Consider the following 26,572-nt stretch of genomic DNA (forward strand, 5'->3'; position numbering starts at 1 on the left):
ATGATTAAGAAAAAAATCCTGAGGCTTCAATTAGCAACGCAGAGCTGAAATGACACCAAGTCAGGTTATTAATACATCGTGTTGCTCATTCTGTGACATGCAATCTGCCATCTGGTTTGTGCTCCAGCAGCTGCTACATGTACACTTAGACGTGCTCAAAACACTGCAATCTTAGAAGTTATCTACAAACAAGGGAAAAAAGGAGAAATTTGAGCCTCAAGACTCTCATTAATAGATAAGCTCGTGTGACAGTTTTACGAATTGCTCACCCTTGGGGCCGATTGATTTGCTAAAGAAACCTCAAGGCAAACCTTTCCCGACCCTCACAATTACATGACAACTTCATCCCAGACGGCTTCATTCCAGATGTCTGGCTGATAAATGATTAGATCGTAAATCAATTGGTTATGACTATAATAGCCAAAAGCTCACCTGTTTTCTCCAGTTATGTTCTCAAAGTGTGGTTTTTGCGAGTCTGAATGACTATCTGTGATCCAGGTTGGATTTCATTTGTAGTCTGATGGGGAATCATATTTGGTTTTAGGGTTAAAAATTCTCTTTTCGTTAGGTTTTGTAAGTTACAGAAAACTTGAGGAAACTACACCATTTCTGTAGATCATTATGGAGAAATATCTTTCAAATTTTTCCAGATAAATTCTAAACTTTTGAAAACTTTCTATTGAATAAAGTTCAACATCTGTGTTGAGGTTTTGGTTATCAGTAGTTAGACGTTTACCTTCATGCTCTTATTTTGAAAACTGTTTATGAGCAGCTCTGTTTTCTCTCTTAATACTTCATCTTTTTTCCCCCAATAACTTAAATTCTAAGAAAAAACATACAGGAGCAAAAGAAGACTGATGGTAAAGAACAAAATTTAAACATAGATGCAATATCTAGGAGCAGCAGAGTCATTTTGCTGATTATTGAAATCCCAGTAAACATCTGACCATTTTGAGTTGAAAGTTAAATGCTCTATACACATCCTAAACACAATCATTAAATAGAAATGATAATATTTAAATTGTAATTCATCATCCAGTTTAAGTGTTTAGCATTCTGTTATCGAGCCATTGCAATACAATCTGACAATCACTTGCATCCATCTTGTAGCAGTGTTGCATAGCGATGTGTAAGGTGTCAGAGTTGTGACTGTCATGCTGCAGAATTTGTTTGACTTGATACGGCTAATAGAGACGCTACAGCAGAGGATGTGTGAAGAGGCCATGCTGGAGTGTGTTGCATCCAGCGCTGGGTATCGTCATCAAGCTATTGAAATGCAAGGGAGAAGCCAATTAGTGAGACTGGGTTTTAGTTTTGTCTCTCCTTCTCCATTCCTTGCAGTGTAGAACTAGAACTTCCATTAGATGTTATATGTGGAAGAAAAAAACATCTAGAATCACAACATAACGGACTTTTAATGTATGTTTAGGCACATTAGAGCAGAGCCTAATTTAGGTGATACATTAGTGAAGCAAACACTTAATTCCCAAAGATGCAGTTTTAATGGGAATGCTTTGTTTCAATAAGCTGAAGCTAGTATGTATGGGTTACACAGAAAAGCATAAAAAAGCATGCACAGAGAATAATGCATGAATCATGGTGAATTTTTCATGAAAAGTTTGCTCTCCCACCTTATACAAGCTCTCCCCTAAAGCATCTATGCATTTTGAAATGTCTGTCTGTCCTAACATGGCTCGTGTTCTGCTGTACCTTATTTCACATTCCTGCTTCAGAATAAACAAGTCAAATGCTCCTGCAGAGTAAATTTAGCCAAGATCCTTGGTGCTGACTGGAAATGCTATTACCTGCCATGGTAACTCTGGGAGTGCTTGAGGAATCAGAGCGCAGCTTCTCTGATTTTAGAAGTGTAAATCTTTCTTCTCAGGGTGGATTGATGGCTCTGCCTGCCTCCAAAAGGAAATGAACTGGCTTTATTAGCCAAGGTGACACTGAATGATGAAAAGCGTGGTTTTTAACTTGATTATTTATACTTCTGTTTTTTGGTTACATACAAGCCGCAGGATGGAAAGAGTGACAGCTATATATCACAAGGTATTAACACCCCGAGAACTTTTGTAGCTCAGAAGCACTAACCTTGACGACAGTCCAACACAAAACGCTGCATAGTTTTGAATCAGAGGGAAAATGTAACATGGGTTTAGATTATTTTGAAACTTGATGCAAATGTTAAATGAATGTCCTATCAGAGGTTAGAATAAATATGGTTGCTACATAATGTAGTTTATCACACAAAATATCAATAATATCCATTTAAGTTTGCTTAAAGGACTGTATGTGCATCGGATGCTCACGTTAACGGCATTTTTTTTTCGTTGCAGAGAAACCGACCGTCATTGACGTGGGTATCTACGTCAACAGCATCGGACCTGTGTCGTCCATCGACATGGTGAGTCGGGTTTTCTCCATCCTCACACCCGCAGGTTTTACTGTAGCCTGACTCCAGAGCCTCATCAAACATGAGCGCCGTCATTTCTCATGTTGCATTTGGAGGTCGTCTGTGCCGCCACAGATGTTTCCGTTGCAGTGCGAGCCAAGAAAGACAGGTGTGGGTTTTGGTTTGCTTGATCAGTGCGGAACAAGCCAGAAAAAAAAAAAAAAAAAAAAAAACAACTAGCCAGTTTGGGTTTTTCTGCAGATAGTCATGAGAAATCAAAGAAGAAAAAAAAACAGCTTTGAATATGTTTTCCAAAAAGACCAGAATGCTGGATTAGAGGCATAGAAAAAAGCAAATTGCTGAACGTAAAAGCCTGATTTGCAACAATGGGAAAATAGTTGCTTCTCAAAGCATTAGCAGTTTGTTCTCATTGATTATTATGCAAAAATCTGTTCCATCACTGTCAAAACATTCTACTAAGTTTAATTTTTCACTGTCCTCACAACATAAGTGTATGGCTTTGCAGAGATTAGCTGAGCTAGATGTGATAAGAAATTAGCCAGATGTTGAGCTGCTACTATCGCTCAGCAACGTGGAAAAAACCCTGATGACATGAGATCCTTTAAACATGTTGTGAAGAGCTCTAAACTCATTAAAAATTAGGTATGCACCTGTTACACTTAGCTGCTGAATGCATTCAGATTTAATTTGATCAAGTGTTGTGTGCAACACCCTCCACATTTATTAAAAAATGCACAGTTATGGAAGAAGCCTTAAAAATAATTCATCTTTTATTGATTGAGACTGGAAAAGTCCTGCCTTGGATTTGATTGCTCTTCAGCTAGGAGAAGAAAAAAAAAAGTTGTTTTAATGATTCAATATTTACAATTAACTAACTCATCAAAAAAACAATAGTAATACTTTCATGAGTATTGCCAATGAGTATTGTAGCTGAATATTTAAAGGTATATATATTAATAGATATATATTCAAATGTAAGATTACCAACCGGACAAAGTTGCCAATAATAATTAGAGTACTTTAACATGCAGTCATTGTGCAGAGGGACGTTTAGGCATACTCCCAAAGTGAATTCAATTTGGGATGCAAAATGGTGGACTCCAACTCACAGTTCATTAACTTGATTTTTCTACCCTGCACTCCGAGGAGCCAGCAGGCTCTCTGATAAACACTAAAATCTGCAGTCAGTGTAGATCTGGGTTTCTGGAACCCTTATTAAGATTACTGAACCGCTGCAGAAAACGGCCTCTGTTCGACTCTTTCCTTTCTTTTTTTTTTTCTTGGCTGTCCCGCTTGTCAGGGTTTGTGCTTTCCGTGGTGGAAACGAGTGCAGCTGATTATTAAAGCACCCCCCCCAAAAAAAAAAAAATAATAATCTGAGGCGGCAGCAAACACAAGAGGAAACCTAGTCAGAAAAGTCTGCTTTGTATCCTGATTCCAACTGATACCAGAGAGAAAAATGTTGCACAAGCTTCATAACAGAAAACTCTGCACAACTGAGACATAACTGCAGCTCTGTTGCAATCAAGTCCTGGACAGGAGATCGTCTCTGCCAGCAACAAAAACCCTATATGACTCATAGGAACTGCTTGTTCTTATATTGTATTTTTCCCCATAGTTTATACACTGCAATAACCCATCCTTCCTTTGGGTTTAATAAAGTATTATACAGTTCAATAAAGCTGTGAAAACTATTACATTATTCTGTCTGCATCATTAGGATATATTTATATTTTCAGCAATTTACATCTTCTTTGCAAGAGGGGATATTAAGCTTTATTAAGTATGAACTGGTTGCTTCTAGTTTAAAAAGAAACTTTAAAAGATGGTAGCCAAATACATCCACACTGTTTTAACTAACAGTTTAAAAGTTTAAACTTGGAAATTGCAAAAAATGTATAGAAAAGGAAACAAAGGTGGGAAAGTAAGGCATATTGTGTAACTAATGATTAAGATCAAACATGAAACAGTTCATTGGACATGCACTAAATATATTAGACAAATGGGGCCGGATCCACAAAGACCTCACTAAGAGTAATGTAGCGCCTCTCATTGCTCTACCAAGCCTACATTTAAATCACACCGAATGATTCTGGTTAGTGGAAAAGCTACAGTTGTTTATGCAAGTGTCAGATTCTCAAAGTGCTTTTAAGATGCACAATACGCATCCACCATTTCACACACAAATGCAAACTGGTAGTAAGTTAAAAAGAAGAAACGGAACAGAAAGCAACCTGCCGTAAGTTGCTATGAACAATTAGTTGGTAAATACTTTAGGTTTTAATTGAATTTGGAAAAAAAATTGAACTACAAATTTTTTCCAAACTTCATAAAACAGGAAGAAAACTATTGTTTTTGTATGCAGTCAAAAATCTGGCACTGAGGTGCCAATAGATTTTTGTTCCTAGTTTAGTATAAGCATTCAAATGAACAGTAGGAAAATTACAACAGTTCCACAATAATATGATATTCTTTGTACAGATGTATAACATGACGGGCTAAATTTGTGAAATGATTGTTCAGTAACTTACAAAATATACAGTATTTTATCAACTATTGAGATCAGTTGCCACCAGACTGCAGAGGCTTACCATCTATAAGAACTAAAATATACTGGAAGGTTCAAATGAACACAGCTCCAAACATAAAACTAACCCAAAAATCTGGACAATTTAACCAGGTTCTACTGAAACCACAACACCAAACAATCCTTCAAAACAAACAGTTAGCTGTTTAGCAAAAAGTGAATCATGTCCATGTCTAGTGGATGTGAAGAAATGGTGCCATGTTAACATTTCTCCTTTTAGTTCCATTTACATATTCAACCTTGTTTCAATCACAAATCTGGTCATTTTGAAACAGATCAGGTTCCCCGAGTCTTAAACGATAAGCAATTATGATATTTGAATATAATTCCTGGAAGGTCTGACAAACATTCAGCTTTTTGCAAGAGTCGTTATGACATTTTATGGATAAACTTTTCCCACTGCAGTATTTAGTCTGGCACAGAGCAGCAAAGCCACCACATATTCTAACTATGATGCTGTTAGGATCAAAAGCTTCTGAGCCAACTAATTAGGGCTTAGTTTCCACCTTTTCCTTTCATTAAATGTTCATATGACAGGCGCAATGCAAGTTACATCAATCAGCGTGTCACATCATCTTTAGCCACTTAATGTTCAAAGCACATCCATATAGGGCGTTTAAAAATGAATATGTATTCCAATGGAGAAACATAACCAACACATTAATATTCTGCCCTCTTTAAATCATGTTCATTAAATGTCTTAGGATTAAACTTCAGCAGTTTGACATCTCCAGAACTGATATCAAGGAAACCAGTTATTTTGATTTATTTACAGTAGTTTGTAAACCTTTTTATGACCCTGAACTGTTTCACATTTTGTCACGTTACACTCATAACGTGACAAACGGGGGAAACCAGCACAAAGTTAAATTGTAGCCTAGCCCCAATTGCAGAAGGGATTGTAAATGCCAATTTTTAAAAATACTTTGTCATTTATAATTTCAGTTTTTTTAAAAAAAAAAACAAGGAGAATAAATTATATTGTATCTGATATAGAATTTTTTTTTTTTTTTTCAGCCACATCACCCAGCATTATTTTAATGTATTGCCTTCTGATCAGTTTCTCCATCCTTGAAGTAAATTATCCTCACTGCATGACACTGCCTACACCTCGTTTCCCACAGGAGGTGCTGTGTTCAGTGCTAGTTGTTCAAATCAGTGAAAGACAAAAGTTTGATTTTCTTCTTCTTTCGCATGTTGACCACGTCCCCTACATGGTCTGTGCCAACATGAGCCTGATGTTGATTCTAACCATCTTCCATCTTCCTGTCAATCTTTCATAAAGAGGTGATTGTGATGCACATGACGGATAAAAATCATCCTGTCAATGGATTGGTTGATCTCTGCTACTCGTCCAGAGTTACCGCAGACCTTAAACACAACACAGTCCTAGACTTGTTTTTAATACTTAACATTCTGTCTGAAAACTCTGAATATCCATATTTAGTTTCTACAAAACTGGACACCAACAGTCTACACCTCATTCAAACATGAGAGCTGTAACCTAAAGCCTCCCGCTGCCTGTAGTGGGTCAGTAGGGCATGACTGCGTTGTGGAGCTCAGAGCTCCCGTCCATGAAGGAACAGAGTCCCGCTGCGACATCCCGATTATTTTCCCCCCGTGTAAGCACTGATTGGTTCCACGGTGCCAGGGCCAGTGTATGCCGATCAGTGAAACGTGAATCCCCAGCCACCTCCAGATTTGACTGGAGTGGAATTAGCGCCGAGTCACAACTGGTTTCCCCTCCCCTTTCCAGTTTTCTCTGCGCCAGTTTTGTTTGGGAAGTATTTCAGTGAGAGAGAGAACAAGAAGCATCCTCTGACTGGATTGGCCTGGTTTCCCTCTTTGCTTTTCGAAGCTCAACATTTACACTCCGCCGCACTCCGAGTCCGATCCATCAAGAGGAGCGAGATCTCCGTTTTACATGTTCACTCGCTCCTCGGGTCTGAATGAGAGTTCCACATGAAAAACCAGGTCAGTTCCCCAAGGGTGTATTAGATTCATGATCCATATTGATACACACATACATGCACTCGCGCACACTCTAAGGAAATACAATGATACAGCTCTGCAAACAACCAAACTCCAGGAAGCTTCTCATCTACCATTGTGCAAAACACATTATCTTTCTTCATTTGGTGCGGTGGTAATGGGCGCTGGCTGGGGCGATGCAACGGCAAATGAAGCCGATGGTAATTTAGGACGTACTGTGATGAATGGTGGAGTGATTAACCAGCAGTAGCAGCTTTAAAACTGGGAGAAAGTGCTGAGTTTCTCTAGCTGGCGCTGAGAGAGCCTGATAACAGACAGCAAATTAACCGACAAAGATGCACTCTGACCACATTGTTGATGGCGATTGATTGGTTGATTCATACCGAGATGCTACCCAATCAATGAAATCATGATGACTGCCTCTTTCGTCCGACAAAAAGTGGGAGTTTTACACTTGTGTCCAAAATACGATTGGTGGAGTAGAGCTCATAATCCTCACTGCGTTTGATTCCAAACACGCAAAGATGTTTTAGCACAGCGCCTTCAACTTCCAGCATGGACCACTGGTGGTCTAACCTTTTTGTCATATGAGCCAAAATTGTTGAGTCAAAACTACTTCAGTTTAATTGAAACTAAAAAGTACTTCTTTTTTTTTACCTGGTCGACTATAAACTAAACATGCAACATTTAAATTAACGGTACAGGAAACAGTACATTTTCTGCCTGCTAAGGTTTTAGTCCATAGTGGGGCTAGTTAAACATTTTAAATTTCTTTGAAGAATGAATGCTTGAGAAAATGCTTTTCTATTATCTCTAACTGATTTTGTGAAAGATATACTCTCCTTGTTATCTGTTCACACCTGGAGAAGGGCCTTTGCTTCCCAATTAATTTGCAGACAATTAATCAGGTGTAGAAAGTGAATATATAAAAGTAAAGACAACTAAATGGAAAAATGTGTTTTTAGTAACATTGTTCAAATCATTACTTTTCTCTGATTTGCTAGAATTATCAATCTGTAGTCTTTCAAATAAATTTCCCCACAATATGATATTCTTGGAGTAATAACCCTCCCAGTTGTTCTTTAATGCGTTTGCTCCCACTCTTCAAGAAAAAAAATCAACAGATGTGACATCAGTTTTCCAAAGTCTGCTAATCTGTAAAACCTGCTCTATAGCTAATGGCCACCAGTTGAAGACGAACTATTCCTTTAAAACAGCTCACAGCACTTTACCAGCTAAATCTGACTTAATGTCAGAGGAAAAAAAATCTGTGGAAATGGATAGCTGCTATTAGAACTCCTCTGGTAGGTAGCTGGGTCACAGCTAATCTTTAGTGCATTCAGTAGAAACAAAAACAGAAGAAATCAATCCTCAAGCAGAGATCCTGGAAATTGCTCAAGAGGCTGAACCACTGGAGGCTAAACTTGTCATAATCTTACCATGTGCTCCATCTTTATTCAGTGCTCTTCTCCGGCAGCAAATGAAGGATTTAATGACGTAAAGCTGTGCAACGACCCATCTTCTCAGAGGTGAAATGGATTGCAATTAAAGGCGATGGTTGTTGGGGAACATTAGAGCTAAAACTGTAGTGGCTGGACGCATGGAGTGCAGGTAAAACCTGTTGGCTTTATAACCCGTATGAACCGATTCACCAGTGCAGCATAAAGCTAGATAATGACGGGAGTCAACAGTTTGCAGAGAAAAAAATAAAATAACTCAATCTTGGATTGAGACCATTTATGAATATATAAGTCTTGACACAGATTCTCAACTAGATTTAGGTCTTCACTTTGAGTAGATCATGCCAACAAATATGGTTTCCAATCTAGAATTGTTTTTTAATATCTGGACTGTTGTAGATTTTAGGCCCTATATTTGTGAGAACTGCTGGTATCTAGGAACTAATTGGATTGGGATCACACACACTGAACTCCATGCGTTCATTCACTACACAACCACAGAAGAGAAATATTTAAATTAATTGCAACACTCACTTCACCTTTGGTTTTTCATTTTTTAGAAAAGTCTGAGTTGCTAACAGATTTCACAATATTGCAGCAACGATGTGGAAATGAAACGGGTCAAGTTAGAACTGCTTTTAGTTTTGGTTTGTTTAAATTACTTTCAGGTTATGAAGGCTGATTTGTCCAGTTCAGAGAGCTGTGTGCATAAATGCAAATAAATTTTGACATGAATAATTTCTGAAAATCGGTCATTATTTGACAGATATCACATTTAAAAGCCATGTGTGTGTTTTTCTGTTTGGACTGAGACAAAAAGCACTACTCTGCACATGAAGATGAAGTTGTTGGAGTAAGAGCTTTATGTCATTCCTTCATGCTTCAGTGTTTGAGTCTCAAGCACAAGTCGTGTGTGAGTGATTCCAGACTGTATTTTTTTTTGTTATCCTCTCAGCTCAGATCACATCTGCTCATCGAGATCCCTCTTCTTTTCTCCTCCTTCCATTTTGTGCTCCTAGCGGAGGCTTCAGAGCTCATCTTTCTTTATCCTTGTTGTCACAAATCCTCGCCGTTCGGGTCCGAAATCAAGGTCGCCCTTCGTCGAGATGAGCCGGTGAAATTAGCCGACGTTCCAGTCCTCGACTTTATCGACGACGAACACATTTATCACGCCATGATTAAAAGAAAAAAAAACGAGAAAAACGATGACTCAGATGGAGAGGACAGATTATTAGTGCCACTGGCACACCATCGGTCCAGCACAGCTCTGTCATTCTTGCACAGAAACCTTCTGTTCATCAGCCTGAGCATATCCAAGATATTACTGACCCACAGCAGAAAGCGGGTCACAACAATACAGCACAGCCAGGTTTATAGCATGTTGTCATCAGGCGCTGACAATTCAAATTTTTATTTATTTTTATTTTTTGTAATTCGGTTTGAAATTCATAGCGAAGAAATGAGGAAGCAATCGGCTGTGTAATTATTTTATAGAGTGAGTTTAGAACAGCAGAAACTATTAGATTTTTTTTGATTGGCTTAATTTATAATTTATTCATAATAAATAACTGTTTCCACTAATTAGCTCATTATGTAGGAAAATAACACATTAGTAAATTAAATTAGGATTAAACAGAACTATTTTGATTGTCATAGTTTTGTTCAATTCAACCTCAGGTAAACTAGACATTGCTTTTTTACTAGACCTAGTCAAAGTCTGGACTTTGATGCTATGGTTAAAAACAATTCTGCAAAAAACATGAATCAAAAGTCCATTTACAATAAAGACTGATGGCATTTGCTGCTGCCAAGAGTTGTCAAAGCATACGACATCTTAGATCTAAGAATACGCTTGCTCTTCCGTCTGACGTGAGGCGTTAAACGTGAAATGGTGAAAACCAAATACAACATAATTTAAAAAAAAACTTTTCATCAATGTTCAAACACATTGGTGGTATTTTGGTGATACAGGACTTTGGTATCTACACACATATACAACACCCCAACTTTGGACATATTCTTTCAGAAACTATTGGAGAGCTGGTTGTATAATTGAAAATTAATGTAGGAATTTACTGTTTTGATAAGATTTTTCTCTCATCATGCAGTTTTTTAGTGTTCCAGATTATACTCATCCAATGTTAGAAGCTGGTTAAGATTAGATCATTATATCCTTTTCTTCTTAGAAAACCCAAAAACTGGAAAAAGTGAAGGCATCATGCATAATATTAATATATTTTTGTAAGCGTTTGTACATTGTTAACCAATTATCAAAAGATTTATCATTGGGTTTGGAACAATGTACACCATAGTCACCATCCTAAAAGCCTTTGTTAAATTTCAATTTACTGTGGCAATTAAGAACTGGTAATTTGAATTACTGATCTTCATTTCAGATTTCAAGAACAAAGTCGATGTTTATCTTATGTTTCTGTTCCACGAGGAAACATTACCTGGATCTAATTTTAGCAGACAGATTGAGCTGCTTCCATTTCAGTCAGATCTGATTTGATGCTTTATATCCTGCGGCTGTACTTACACGATCGAGGCTGATAAAACAGGTGTGTTTTTGCATAAAAGCTCGCTCAACGCAGGCAAACACTAAATCAGTCGACCAACTTGAATGTCCCCTTTGAATTATTGAGTTTGGCTGTGAATAAAAGCTGGATGCTTGACTCGCGGATTCTTATTTTTGTTCGATTCATCCGTTGAACCTTTGGTTTCCCATGAAGCCTTTTTTTCCCCTCCCGAATGGAAGAAACGGCGAATCCTCCAGCCGCAGTAAAACTTACTGAATAATTAAGTCCGTGGAGATTGAAGGAGTTCCTGACCCTCGGAAAACACTGAAGGAGCTATTTTTGCGGCAGGGACACACACACAGGTTCACGCCGACTCACATTTGAATGTAGCCATCCATCTGCCTTTGATAAACACACACATGCAGGAAACACACATCAAAGGCTCCAACCCTCTTCTGAGGAGAGTCTTGGAGCTAGAAAGGAACATTGTGTTTTACTCCATCTCTCTTCATACATCTCTGCTCATTTTTATGCGCTGTTGATGTTTTCTTCACTTGTTTGAGCCAACCTGCTGGTATAATAATCTGCATAACTGTCACTGAAATGATATAGTCTGTATTGCTGTGAGTCACGAGGTTTAACAATTTATCAAAGGTTTTACCTTTTGAGAGGAAATATACATGAAACATACTCAGTGTTAAAAATACACTAAGGTATAAATATAGATGTAGCGACTTTGCTGGAAAATGAAAATACCTGATCTCAAATCTGCCTTAGTTTGATTTACGTCACTGAATAAAAATAGCAAAATTTAGTCTTTTTATAGAGGTGCTTAAACTTGCTGATTACCAGTTAATCAAGTGCGTTTGATTAGAAGCACCTGGCTGCTACTTACCTTAATTTCTCTCAAAACAGTTAAAGTAAAAGTTCTTCACATGGTAATTTAGCATTTTGAGTTGGTTTCTTAGACTAAAATCTGGAAACTGCATGTATCACTTAGAAAAAAAACAATGATATTCTTGCATCTATTTGGCACGTGAAATATTGAACAATACAGCACAATAACGGATCAAACTCAGGCTCCAGAAGCCAAATATCATACAGGTGCATCTCAAAAAATCTTTCACTCATTTCAAAAAGTGAAACTCTTAGATTCACGTAAAGTAAAATATCTCAAGCCTCTTTCTTGTCATTTGGATCAGCATGGCTTAAAGATAATGGAAAGTGTTGCTGTAGAAACTGGTTGTTCAGTGCTTAAAAAGTTACAAGACTTTGTTTAGTATTGGTCAACACGTTTGGATTCAAAGTTTTAAACTACTGCCGTCTAAAGAAATGCATCACTCATCAAAAACAACCAATCAGAACCAGGAGGAGCGTCTTTACGCTGTCAATCAATCTTGTGAAGATGCTACTAAGTGTGCCAATGACAGAAACACCTACCTTCAGCTCTGATTTATTTATATATATTTTTTACAGATAATCTGTCTCGTACTATACTATTGTGACAAAGTGGCAGTTTCAACAGATTTGTAAAAAAATATATTTTATAAAAGTTACATAAAGCAGATTTAATGCATTTTTCAATCATTTGCTTCACTTACAATTTAGCAAATACATGACACTTTTTCCTCTTTATTTTATATTACTGATAAACCGTGTACAACAATAGAGTAAGATTTTTTAAAAATCTGGCAAATATAGAGATTTAATCTTCATAAGTCTCAAAAAGCCAAATAAATGCTGAGTTGTTCTAAAAGCAGCTCTTTCTCTGAAATTGGACCAAATCTAGCCTACAGAGCATTATATTCATCACTGCAGCAACATTATTGATGGGATTTTGCAGGAATTCTGCTTGTGAAAATCGTGGTCTCTGCTACTTTTATTGGGCAAACTTTCTGTTGCCATATCGATCAGCCCCCAGGGAGAACAGAGTCGGGGGTTCGGTACCATTACAAGCCACGACTCGTCTTGCTCTAATGTTAGCTTATTAGTGCTTAATGCTACAGTCTACAGACAGACTGAGCTGTAGATTTGATTTTTAGACTAGATTAGCAGCCATAGTGGGATCTCACCAGCTGCCTGGGTTATTGACTTTCTGACAGTCTACAGTTTGTGCAACTGTCTGATAGAGAGGTCCACAGCAGCAGCACAGCGATGAGGGATGGTATTCTCATCTTTTCTCTGCCAGCATATCTTTGAGTCCTGTCTTCAGAAAAGCTCAGACGGCTGCAGTTGTGGGGGTGTGCTACTAGCAAGGCAGGACATTTAGGACACAGAGCTGATTGATTGCTAAGTCTGGATGCTAGTTGTAGATTTCAGAAATATGAGTTCAAGAAATATAAAAAAAAAATTCCGGGCCTTCATTCAAACATTATGGAAGTTTGTAGTAAACCATTTTTATTCTGGTGTCATTTCTTTTTCTTCACTTTTGCAGTCGAGCAAGTGACTCGTATAAAATGAAGAAACTAATCAAAACATCTATAGATATGAGTTTACCGTGATATAAAATGGTGCAAGAGGTCAGGTCAAGGTTATTTGTATCGCACTCTAAACATAGAGGCGTGGGAGGGCTCAACTTGATTTAAAGGAAGTCAGTGTTTCATCTGTTTTGCAGTTTTTTGGAAGTTTGTTCACTGGAAGTCATCACTTTATAATTTATTACACCTATAAATTTACTCTGCATATATAATCGGTGTTGGGTTTTTGTTTTCATTTGGCTTCTAGATTATTTTACATTTTTTCCACCACTCAACTACTAGTTTTTGCTTCGAGTGATAGCAAAGGACACAGATCAGGTTTTATGCCTCATTCCATCATCATTGCATCTTGTGCTGTTGCAAATATTATCTCCAGCTAAGCCAGGCCAAATGTAGCAAATTTGTTTATTTTTCTCATGGTCGTTCATGCAAACTAGTCGAGCTTCAATCACTGCATTCTGCAAGATCCTTGGAGCGACTGACACGACAATTGTATTCTCAATTGAACTCGACTCATAAATATTTTACCTTGCTGTAAAAATTGTGTTCATCGTTAAAACTTCAGCCCAACGGGGTCAGTTGCTCAAGTACAGAGAAAGGATTGTGGATTTCTTTGCAAAAATAACCCATCACAGTAGGGGAGTGTAAATTCTAACCCATTATTGCAAACAGAAATATGCAAACAGAGCATAGCATAAGCAACACACATTCTTTATATACACATGAAAAAATGTTTTTCATTAGAAAAAGTGAGAGGCCCAATTTAAAAAGTTAATTCTATACTATCCAAAACATAAGTTGTTAATAAACTCCTGCCTTCATACTCTAGGTCAAGTTCCTAAACGCATACAGAACCTGACTATAAAGTCCAGACTTTCATATCTGACAGTAAAAATGAAGTTTAAATGTAAAGGCTCGTACCGTAATACTTCCAAAGATTCGTCTTTCTCCACATTTGACTGTCTACACACAGTTCCTCAAACAGCTTCTCCGTTTATCCCCATCACCAACTTCCTCTTCTCTAAGAAATTTCTGTCGCTATAGTATGTCATCTCATCAAAGGGGAACAGGTGTGTTAGCCGTGAGAGTCAATTCTGGTTGTTGGCGTCTGAGGCTCAGGTGAATAGGTGGAAGGAGTCAGAACAGTGAGTGACAGGAGACACGGTCCGATTATAAAAATAAATGGGTCTGAGGAAACAACTGTGACACTCAAACAGCTAAAAGGTCTCCCAGAGGGCTCCGACACTTGAGGCTAACTCAAATTTTCTGCACTCCAATTTAAGTCCAAGCAATAAGTAACCGAACTCAACAATTTTGGAGAGCACATTTACTCGATAGAAAATGTCCATGACATAAAAATAACTATCAAAAATCAGCACAGCCATCTCAGCGGACTTTCTTAATGAGACTGCCTCAATATTCCTGATGCTGAATTTTAACATCAGTGAAGAGAGTCAATCAATTGTCGACAGTAATGAGTTTTCAAGACTGGTACAAGGTCCCTTTATTTATCAGATGATACTTTATGCCCACAAGCACTATTATATAAGCCACTTGGATGTTTCTTAAGGGCCACTTGATTCTCTTCAGTGTTTATGAAGCTAACTTGTTATTTAGTCAAAATTGGGAAGCGAAACAAAAAAAAAAAAAGTAATACGAATGGTGTTTTCACTCGGATTTGATGAGATGCAACAGTGTGCGAGTTAACAGCAGGAGCACAGCGACGGCTCATGAATCAGAGAAAGCAGCTCGAGCAGAAGAGTCTTTGTCGTTGTGTACAACGGAGAATTTCCCAGATGTCACACGTCACTTTAAAGTGCTCTTTAATGTAGTCCCGGTACGTGGGTGTATATGTGAAATTTTCCCTTTGCGTTAGTTTTTTTTTTCTTTCTCTTTTTTTGTTCCATTTTTGACCTTCAGTGATGCTTTTCATTTTGAAACAAGGAAACCGAGGCTGAAAATTCATGAGAAAAGGTTATCTAATTGCAGCAGAGAAGGTCAGGTCTTAGGTTTTCTTTTTATTCCTAACAAGACGGACATTAAATGGTGTCAGGAAAAAGTGTGCTCAACAAGATTTTAAACTGGATGAAAAACTTCTGTATTTTAGATTTATATTCAAATTAGCCTCACAAACTTGTTATTGGTGACCTTTTCAAAGAAGTGACTCGTATTTCAGGTAGAGTACGCTTTGAACTTGCTTTTCTCGCAACTTTTTGCAATTTATGTGGTGCTTTTTTTAATGCCATTAACTTCAGTCAGCTCCAATGTTCACTAAAAATGCTCCAAGGACAAAATACATGAAAGGAGTTCTTGGTGGTTTCTGGTTAAAACCAGATTTCCAAATCTCTCCACAATTATAGGCTCCATTCTTTAATTGCATCAGTTTAGTAGGAAAAATTAAATAATTCTTAAAATCCACTTTAAATAATCAGTTAAATGAACAGATTTAAAACTTAAATGGTTAATGAGCATAATGTGCTTCAATGTTGTGATGAAAGGGATAGTTTTTCAAATGGCTGACCAAACTTATTTTGACATCTTATTTTAAATTTTCCCCTTTTTTTCTTACCCAATAACCATTAAGGTGACAGTTCAATGCTCTACTCATCATATTGATAGTCATATAAATTTATCAATTTCTAAAAAACTCTTACTCTTTAAGCATCTGAGTGCGATTAATCTTCACTGGCGCAGACAAAGCACCTGCATACTGCAGCATGAGCTGAAAACTATTGTTCATTGGCACAACAGTTGAAAAGCCTTAAACTTTAAAGCAGGGAAGCATGTGTGTAGTGCTAAGTAAACATTTTATGACGATGGCAATATGAACTGTACATATTGTTAATACTTAATTGGGGAGAATATATAGAACAGTTGCATTTCTAGTAAATGTACCTCTATGTGGACAGCACAGACAGACAGAGGCATGTCTAAAATAAGAACCGCTCAGACTCTGACAGACATGCTTTTCATATTCATGCTTACTATGTTTGTGAAGTGTAAGCAGTTGCGTTTGTTGCATTTTTGAGTCATGTCAAGCCTTTGGAACTGTGGTTTTTATCTCGACATCCAGCTTTAGAGCCGGGTACAAGTAGCTTTCAGGAAAAAAAAAAAAACAGCTTTTCAAAAACTAATTACTTGGACTTGGAGTTCATTATATCACAGTTTACAGCATGTCGTTGTTGCAGCTTAAAAGTGTACAGATTCATATCATGTCTCGATTAGCTGTGACCGTGCTGAGGTATTAAAAAATGACTGGCGATTATGAGAGTCAGCAAGTATCGATTTGCTGACACAGGAATCATTTCAGCTTCACTAAATCATGTTTGTAGTTTCTTTCCTTTGCTTCTTTACACCTGAATCTTTAAATAATTCACAATAAAATCCTTCATTTTGTTTCAACACCGTATTCACTTTCATCAGCCACTGCTTCTTTTACAATTCCTCTATTTTTCACTCTTGTTTTCCACTCCCTTTTCCTTAAAAATCAATTCATACAGAAAATTAGCATTTAAAGCAAGACTCTTTACCAGCGAACGAGTTGACTTAAGCTTTCACTGATTAAAGAACCATTTCTGAAGCCTTGGGGGAGAAAAAAAATCTTTAGGTAGATAGAAAAAGGGCTTAAAGCATCAACACAGTGGCTCAGATGCAGAGATATGCATGAATATGCATTTGTGATTCCATTACTATTTAGCTATAATATAGCTGCTGTTAACCTTATTTAAGACAAACGTGTTCGGCTAAGCAATTCCCAATTAACGGAATGAGAAAAGAAATCAGGAAGTGGAAATATCCTCGACCCCAATCATAATTTTAAAAATCCAATTACATACGTAGAAGTGATCAGGTATAGGAGGATACAGCTCCCACGTTTTAGAACAGCATTCTCTTTTTCAATTAGCAAAACCAGTGTTTTTATTAGAAATGATGAATTAAATCTGAATAGTCTTTGTGTTTTATATTCAAGAGCCGTTTCTTAGTTGTTTCTGAGTTGCTTGTGTTTAGCTTAGAGGTTGTTTAGACAAGGTGTCTACGCTTCCAGTATACTTCCCAGTATACTTCCATGGGCAAAATCACAGAGAGAGGCAATTTGGTTGCTGGGTTTTTTTTGCACATATTTGAACTTTAATATCTCTCCTGGATTTTTTGGTAAACAAAAACATCTGTTTTGTGCAGAAAACTAGAGATGGGTAGATTCTTGTGCTCAAAAATAAATAGTGAAATTAGGAAACATTTTAGAACTTCTGCTATTTTAACAAAAAATTACATTTTAATAAACCTTTTCATACCTTTTGAAATTCATCTCACAAATACACTAACTTCAGTTTTAGTATTCTGGCTTGCTCAATCTAATTAGCAGTCTACAAGGCTAACTAATTTTTAACAGGAGTGGTATTTTAATTAGTAAATTTTGTATGACAAGATTAAATTGTATACATTATGAAAAGGTCACAAAACTCTTAACCACAAGTGATCATCAGAGACACCAGAATGCCCACCGCTTATTTTTTTCCCCAAAGTCTGTGAATATTTTGCAAGGCAACATTTTCCAGCAGCCGATTAGTTTAAAGGCCTGAGCTAAGCACTTGTGAACATCTAAGAGATGGGACATAATAGTGGAAAATAATGACTGATGCTGGGTGAGTTGGCCAGATCCTCAGGCCATTGGATGCATTGTGCTGTGAGGTAGTCAGCCTTCAGCAATTCCAGATGCTGCTTAGCCGTAACAATCTGTTCTGAAGGAGTTTCTAAAAGACATTAATGTTCATTATGCTAGTTGGAAACAACATGTAAAAACTAATTTTTATTTCTTTTATACGGGTTGCATTGAGAAATTCTGAGCCGTGAATATCTCACCTGCTGGATTCAGTGTTTTGGAGCAATGCTAGTTTGCAACCTCTTAACAAGAGGGTCAATTAGAAAGTTCAGCAACTTAAAAACAGCTGAAACTCTAAACTCCACTACCAGATCTTATAAACAATGCACTAAAGTTATTTCCAGCAAATTACTGGTAACAAACTGGTGCTTTTGTTTGTTTTAGCTTTTGGTTCCACTATCTTTAGAACTGCTACTGCTAAATATGATGAGACTTTTAGGAACTTTCAAAATGAAGCAAACAGATATTTACAATTATAAAAACTCCAGATTACTGCTAATATAGGTTTCAAATTTAGTATCTGCCTGCATTGTTAACCAAAAAGAATTTTATATTTATTAATACAAGCTTGTTTTATAGGTTAAATTATTACAAATGTAGGTTTTGAATCAGAGATTCCAAAAGGGATTATGTGGGCAGGGAGGTAGCAGTCAGTCTTGCAACAAATTTGAAGAGGCTTCTGACTAAAGACTGTTTATGACAGCTATGACATTATATCATCTCAATTTGAGCTTTTGAGATGCTAATAAGCTGCTCCCTGTTGTCAAAAAAACTAGTTTCCAGAGTTACACATCATAAATGTTCACAAGCAAAAAATAAGGGCAAAAATCTTTCTAGCTACAGCATCCAAAATGAGAGGGAACAAACAGCAACGTCACACCCAATGAAATTATGAACTAAAGTCTATAACAACAATAACTTCGACGTGCTGCCACCATTAGCAGCTCAGTACTAGAAAATGATATTTGGGTTACTTATTCATCCATAGTGAATTAATAAAATATTTCCCACTGCTGTGGCCACCTGTTAGCATATAAATTAGCATAACTGCTACCACTCCCCCAAAATCTGGATCCTCTCCTTTGCCACCACTATAAAAAGCTCAGACATAAATAAACCATTTATCTTACTTGAAGAAGCACAGGTGATGGACTCAAGGAAAAAACAGCCGGACATAATTTTTCATTTCACTTCCCATCCCCACAAATGGACTGAACAAACAAGCCAGCTATGCAAATGGCTCTTTTGTTCTTTTCAAACGTCCCGTTTTATTTGTTTTTTCCCAGCGAACAAGACAAAAGCGTGTTTGTGAAATTACCTCCACATCAGGACAAAAGCTGCCTTCAAAACGCCTCTTGTATCTGCAGGTGCTGCTCTCCTTTGTGCTTATTACTCATGTGACAGAAGTTCATCGTCAGCCTTAAGCGGTGGCAGTCAGGGGTCGGCTGTTTACCTTCATCCCTGCCTGTCACCATTCATGGGGCATCACTGTGAGGCTGCAGAGGGGTATTTTCCGGGTATTTTCCGTGTTTACTCACAGCGACGATGAGAAGAGTTCAAGAATAAACCAGAATATCAAAATACCGGGCAGAATGATGCCACCTCATCACAGCTGGAAAGATTTGTTCCCGTTTCTCTTTACTCCTCAAATTTTAAATGTAGACCAGCAACTAATTTTCCAAGTACTAGTAGATTAATATTTCACTCATAAATATTTATACCAGCTGTGTAGCATTGGTTTTGCCTGAAGAAACACATTAGTCAGTGATCTGTGCTTAAGCTTGAGATTCCCTTTTCTTCACATCTCCATGTTAGAAACTGCAACACAGTGTTTCTGGATTCCACTTGATCAGCAGTACAGAAGAGTGGAGACCATTATCAGTGAGATACATATGAAGCCCCCAAACTCACTTTTACTACATTTAGCAAGAAAATTATCTTTAGCCCCACAAGTTGTACTTTTATTGCAGATCACACCACATAGTACTAGAACTCAAACCTACATAAAACACAAGCAGGCAGAACTTATAAGCATTAAAATATCTTAATGAAAGCTCAAAAGCATTCTAGCAGATCATTGTATGGTGTCTAGTGTTTTGGAAATAAGAAATTGCTCAAGTTTCTCCAACCTGAGAAACTCAAATTTATTTTTAAATTGAATAGAAGACTGCTCACAATAAAACTAATCCTCTCTTTCTTTACACAACCGAAGCCTGACATTATGACATTTGTTTTATTAATTTGGAAGTGAAGTCCAACTTTAATCCAACACATTAACTTTGGTCTGAATTTCAACTTCTGGACAAAATTACTCAAATTTTACTCAACAAGCAGTTTGTTCAAAATCAGTTCAAAACCCAATGAAAACCTCCTGGTTTTTCCACTAAATATAGATTTCTGAACTCTTCCTGAGCTAAAATGTTATTGTTGTTTCTAAATGAATATGAACTTGTTTTCTTTGGGGTCTGAAAGCCCTGCATTTTTTACATTTTAACCATTTGTCATTTTCTGCAAATAAATAATAAATTTTTTGCTTGGAATTTTGGAGACATGTTGTCAGTAGTTCATAGAATAAAAGAACAATGTTCATTTTACTCAGACATATACCTATAAAAAGTAAAATCAGAGAAACTGATCATGTTAAGTGGTCTGTTAATTTTTCTAGAGATGTATTTTTGTGTGTAACAACCACCGAAACACAAACTGTGCGTAATTGCAAAAATGTGTGGTATGAACTTGTATTCAACCCCCTTTAATCTGATGCTCCTAAATAAAATTCCATGGATGAAATCAACTCCAGAAGCAATCAACTATGCTGAGATCCTTAGCCATTGTGAAGTTGTTGTAATATTTATCCTTAAGATTTGAAACTGGAAACAACATATCCAAGAAGTTGCTACAATATTAGGAGTCACAAAATCTACAGATTGGTGTTTCCTGACAAAGCAAGAAAAAGAAAGAAAGGAAGAAAGCGCTGATGAACTCCACAACTCAAAAGAGCTGCATGTCCACAGAAGATACGATGTTTGCAAAATCATTTCTACGGTGAAGTGAAACCCCATCTCAGCAGCATACCAAGTGAACAAAACTCTCCGGGAGGTGGATGTATCAATATCAACGTCTCCCATAAAGGAAAAAACTGCATGAAAGTAAATACAGAGGGATCACTGAAAGGTGCAAACCACTCATAAGGCCCAAGAATACAACAGAATTAAATAATCCTGTTTTGTAACGTGAGAAAACAGGTACGCATTGTCAAAGCACTGTACATATGAAATAGAGATAAAATGTGGTACTGAAGTTATTACACCAGTATTACACTTGGAGGCACTCACAAAGCAGAGCTGGTGAGTGGGCTTAAAGAGGCGGGGGATGCGTGCGCTGCAGTTCCTTGTGTTTAATGGTGCTTTTGTTTCACTTCATTGCAGAAGTTGACTGAAATGAGGGGTTCATTGCAGAAAGCTAGTGGTGAAGGAACAATCTCATCTGGATATCAAACGTGGTCTTATGAGGAAACAATGGAATGTTTGCACCAGGTTCTGTGTGAAAGGAAGGTATAGAAATAGTTACAATAAAGCTTTTAATAATAGTCAGACAGTTCTGATGTCAACCGTCTTGACTCCTGCAAAAGCACATAAATACAAAAACAAGGACCAATCAGGTGTGGCTAAGAATATTTAGCTGTTCCACATCTAAGCTGCAGGCCATTATTTTCAATAAAGCCTCTAAAAGGAGGCATCTGAAGATAATGTACAAAACTATGTAAAAACTCAATTCGTGAGTCATGATCTATAATGCAATACCAAATCTCTATCAGGGCAGTATTACATCCCTAAAAAGAGGCAAAATGGGAAAACAAAGAAAAAGATGACAATATTAGATGGGAGGAGGGAGTTTGGCTTACATTAAAAAGAAATCTTTATAGTGGAAAACTAGAACGATACATAATCCGAAACACACTATTCCTGCTGGGATGCATAGTGGTGGCTGTGTTATGCAGTAGGAATGCTACTTTTTATTTTTATTTATTTTATAGAAAGGGTCAGAGAACTGATTCTCAGCTGCAACAGATATTGATCTTCAGTCAAAATCTAATTTAAATATTTAACATTAGCAGTTTCTACCATTACCATAGGAATGTTATTCCAGTTTTTCAAATATTAAGCTAAAGCTAAGGGACCAAGGTCTCCAATAATCCAATTTTCATGTCAGTCCTGTTCAGGATTTGGAGGCATCTGGAGTTTTTCCCCAATCGTGTCTTAAAACACTGAAAAAACCCAAACAGAGAGACGCCATTTGGGATTTCAACAGTCAAATTTTCAGCTATGAAACAACAATATTCTTTATGAGTGCAATCAGACCCAAAAACAGGCAATTTTAAAAAACCTTCAAAATAATTACATCTCCTGAAGTTTAAGTAATACCAAGTGCTCTGTTCAAGTAATTTAGCATCTTTATTCCAGCAAACTCCCCTCAGGTACTGAAACAACAAGTGCTCAACAATGGATGAATCATTGTAATTACTTAGAAAATTGGTAATCATGAGAATCCTGCCTCAGCCAATCTAGCTGATTTTTAAAATACCTGCTTTGACAGTTTAAGGCTCAGGATTTGAATCTTCATGAATATACATCCTAACAACGCAACGCCTGGCATTACGGTCATCAATGCTTGAATCTGGGTGAAAGATAAATGTGTGTCGAGTTTGGATTGAGCAACCTGATGTGAAAATGATGAGGACAAAGTGATTTGTTGTGACGCAGGTAGAGTGTGTCTAATGAAGTCAGACGTGCCTTGTATGCATCCTTTCTCTTTAATAATGGATTTCGCCTCATCGTGCTGACCTGCTTTTCCTTCAAGACAAATCTGTTGTTGTTTTCCACTCAGACATCAGTTCAAAGATCTTAAAATGTGTTTTCCATGAGTTCAATGTCAAACCTATGCTTCAATATCATATAAATGAAATAAGTTTGAACCTGGGATCTTATTAATGTTTTAAAGACATGAATTTATCTTACTGCTTACATGGAGATTAATGTATTTTTAATCATGTGAGGGTTTCCTAGCACTGAAAGTACTAATGAGTTTCCTGTGTCCCATTAAGGGACACAGGAAATAATTTGGTGTGTTATGAAATATTTATGCAGTAAATAATGCCAAACACATCCGCTACACAACTCTGTGCAAAAGTTTTGATGCTGCTTGAATTTTTTATTTTATTTTGTCATATTACAGCAACAGATTTCAAAGCTTTTATTGTTTTTATATGCGTTAGAACAACACAGTTGTTCCTCAGTGAAGGGAAAATGCTATTCAGTCCTCTTTACGCCAAAGAAAAAAACAGTGTATCCCATTCAAAAGTCACCTTATTACTACCTAGATTCAAGTTTTTTTATTTTTAATTTAAATGAAACAAAAGGCAGTAAAGTTGAACAGGTATTACTACTTTTGCAGGACTTTATGAGCTCATGAACAGGTCAGAGGTTTGTTTGACCTTAAGTAACAGTTTGCCTTAGGTCTCATTTTTCTGACAAGAATCCCAAGGGGAGCAATACAGCTGGTGCAGTTAAATTTAATCAGATATCTGTCAACACTGCACTCCATCGTTGTGTGTAATGTCCATAAATAATGGACCATCTTCAGTGCCTTGTCATGTACTTTCCAAACAGACCCAGTTAAAGCCGCGAGGCCCATGTGTTCATCTTCAAGGCGTAGTCTGCTTTTCTGTTTATGTAGTCAGTAAATTATAGAGGTGTCATCATCAGCATGGTATTTTCCCGTCAATGAACAATAATGAGGTCTGTCTTTATAATAAATGTAAGAAAAGGCAGAAAATGAGGAATGCTTTACTGAAAAACAATAAAAAGTTCCTGCAGCGTTTGAACTTTTGTAGACTTTCTTTGGCTTTTGGAAAAGACAAAACTGTCCTGAAGAGAAAATCCTCCTGTAATTGCAAACTTTCTTGTTATCAGCCCCTCACCAGCAAGGATGGTCAAGGCTCTGTATCGCTAAATCATAATGGCCCCTGAAATGACAGTTTCATATCGGCAAAAGCTTGGGAAAGGCTTCTCCGAGCCTGACCTTACAGCTGACGTGTGCATCCTGAGAATATCCCTTGAAGGAGCTCCAGCTGAGGCCCTGACCATCATGGAGACCCGGAGCTCATTAACAGCTGAGGCCCAAAGTTTGAATCTAATATCTATCGTGTTACTCCAGTTCCTCTATGCATTTCTTTTATAGATAAGATAAAGTCTGATCCCATATCCTTTGTTTGTTTGTTTGTTGCCCCTCAAAATGATATAAAGACATTAAGCGACAATGACAACTCTACCCAGCAGAAAATAAGGGACTCAGAGCCAACAGGCAGATCATTTGAAGGAGTTATGAAATGATACAAGCATAAGCAGTGGTACAGTTTATACCATGGGAGGGTTTCAGTTATTAATACACTGCCTGTAAGCTACTTCTAGGCTATGTAGAGCCCTTAATTAATCATTGAATACCCAAGCTTGATATCAGAAACACAATGTGACATAAAAATGTTAGCATAGTGCTACAACACCACCATCAGCCCCATTTTGCCTGATACATGAACAGCTAATGTCAATGTAAAAAACTCCAAACTGATTCACATGTTAACGACAATCTTTGGTGCAACTTGATTCAGTTACAGAAGCCATTTAGATCTCTATATGATCCAAATTATTCATGGTCTAATTAAGCCTTTGTACCATTCTTAGTTCATATTATTAATCTATTTTGACCAATGCATAGATATCCTCTGAATTCACTTTTCTAAATAAAATGTTTCTTCCTATGTCAAGTCTCTAATCCTTTATCCCAAGACAAAGTACAGTCTCACATCTTCGTGCTTCAAGTTTAAGTCTAGATTTGAGTCTCTTTGCTTCAAGTCCAGCCTATGTCTGCCATCCTAAATCAGGGTCTAGGTCGGGTCATTTATACCAAGTCCAGATCAAGTCTTGTCCCAAATCTGGACTCTCTAAACCCACATTGTCAGACAGCACAAAAAGTCCACAAGATTTGTTTACATGACACATTTTTCTTCATATATTTACAAAGTGCACGTTTGATTTTTAAAAAATTTTTATTCTTTAAATTAATAGCTCTGTTGTTCATCAAGTTTCAAACCTGGCAATCACAAAAGAAAGACCAAGCTGGATGTGAAGCACTTTGTAAAACCGAGCATTCAGAGCAACAGGGTCTTAATTACAGCTTATGTGCAGAAACTAGGCAAAACAATAAAAAAAGAGAAAAAAATCCTTTTGGGTAAATAGAAGTGTAATTATTGAATATCAGCTAAATGAGAAAGTTCTGATTCAATGTTCTCACGGTAAAACCTTGCACAATTAAACCAGGGGTCAACGCTGAGGTGAAAGAAAATATGCTGAAGTAAATAGTTTGAGAGATGCTGTAATTAAATTTCCATATCAAAAGCATAATATGGTCTTGCAGTGAAGGCTGCGCTGCTGTAGGGTTTTCTTTGATGTGGACATTTTGCGCTCAACTTCTCCAACGCAGCGTTCAGCTCACAGACCTCCTCCTGGAAATCTTTCCGCCTGTGTATCTCACTAAAAAGCCTTGTCCGATCACTATATCGACTCTTCTTTTCTCTCCCCAGGAGTACCAGATCGATATCATCTTTGCCCAGACTTGGGTGGACACCCGTCTGCGGTATAACAGCAGCAGCATGCGGATTCTGACCCTCAATAGGTACAATGCATTTGCTACAAGTATGCTTTATTTGTAATCAGAAGCTTTTTTAAAAACTAACTTTGTAGCAGTTTGTCCTTCTGTTTCAGCACCTTTTCTTAGACAATATCTCATTTGTCTAATCTCATTTGAGAACAGTATTCTCCTCTCTCTTTCCGTCTCATACCGACCTGTAATTAATGGAACAAATTGATTGATGTGCTTTGTTTTCCCCAAGTCGCCCGGGTATTTTATTATCCTCCTATTGAGAAGGGAGGCCGACTCACGCATTTCACAGAAGTCTGGAGGAAGTCTGCTGCAGTGAAGTCTCACCTTGTTCTCTCTCTCTCTCTCTCTGTTTCTTATTCAACCAGCAATATGGTCGGCCTGATCTGGCTGCCCGACACCATCTTCAGGAATTCCAAGAACGCCGACTCGCACTGGATTACGACGCCCAATCAGCTGCTCCGCATCTGGAACAATGGAAAGATACTTTACACACTGAGGTGAAAACCTTCACAACACACTGAGATAAATCACATAAAACCAGGAGAGGGCAATGCAAGAAAACAAGACTGAAAAGGTAGCAGAGCTGCTGGAAAAGCATTCATCTTTTTGTGTCCTTCAGTGGCAGGTGAGGGAAGTGTACTCGTCTAATCATTTTTGAAAGTGTTGCCGATAAAAAGAGAGTGCTGTAACATTTTCAAGAGGTGACATTGGAAAGTTTTGTTGCATAATTCAAATGTCTGAG

General features: G+C 37.3%; 1 protein-coding gene across 1 annotated transcript in view; it reads left to right on the plus strand.

Annotated features, from left to right (window-relative positions):
• LOC116716207 (gamma-aminobutyric acid receptor subunit gamma-3-like) overlaps window positions 1-26,572 on the plus strand; it is an 86,530-nt gene that overhangs the window by 23,789 nt on the left and 36,169 nt on the right. Inside the window, exons 3-5 of the mRNA XM_032557103.1 lie at window positions 2,340-2,407; window positions 25,751-25,842; window positions 26,196-26,327. Of these exons, the coding sequence (XP_032412994.1) occupies window positions 2,340-2,407; window positions 25,751-25,842; window positions 26,196-26,327 (292 nt within the window). The remainder of the gene's footprint in view (window positions 1-2,339; window positions 2,408-25,750; window positions 25,843-26,195; window positions 26,328-26,572) is intronic.

This window comes from Xiphophorus hellerii, chromosome 24, assembly GCF_003331165.1.
Source record: "Xiphophorus hellerii strain 12219 chromosome 24, Xiphophorus_hellerii-4.1, whole genome shotgun sequence".
Taxonomy (NCBI): domain Eukaryota; kingdom Metazoa; phylum Chordata; class Actinopteri; order Cyprinodontiformes; family Poeciliidae; genus Xiphophorus; species Xiphophorus hellerii.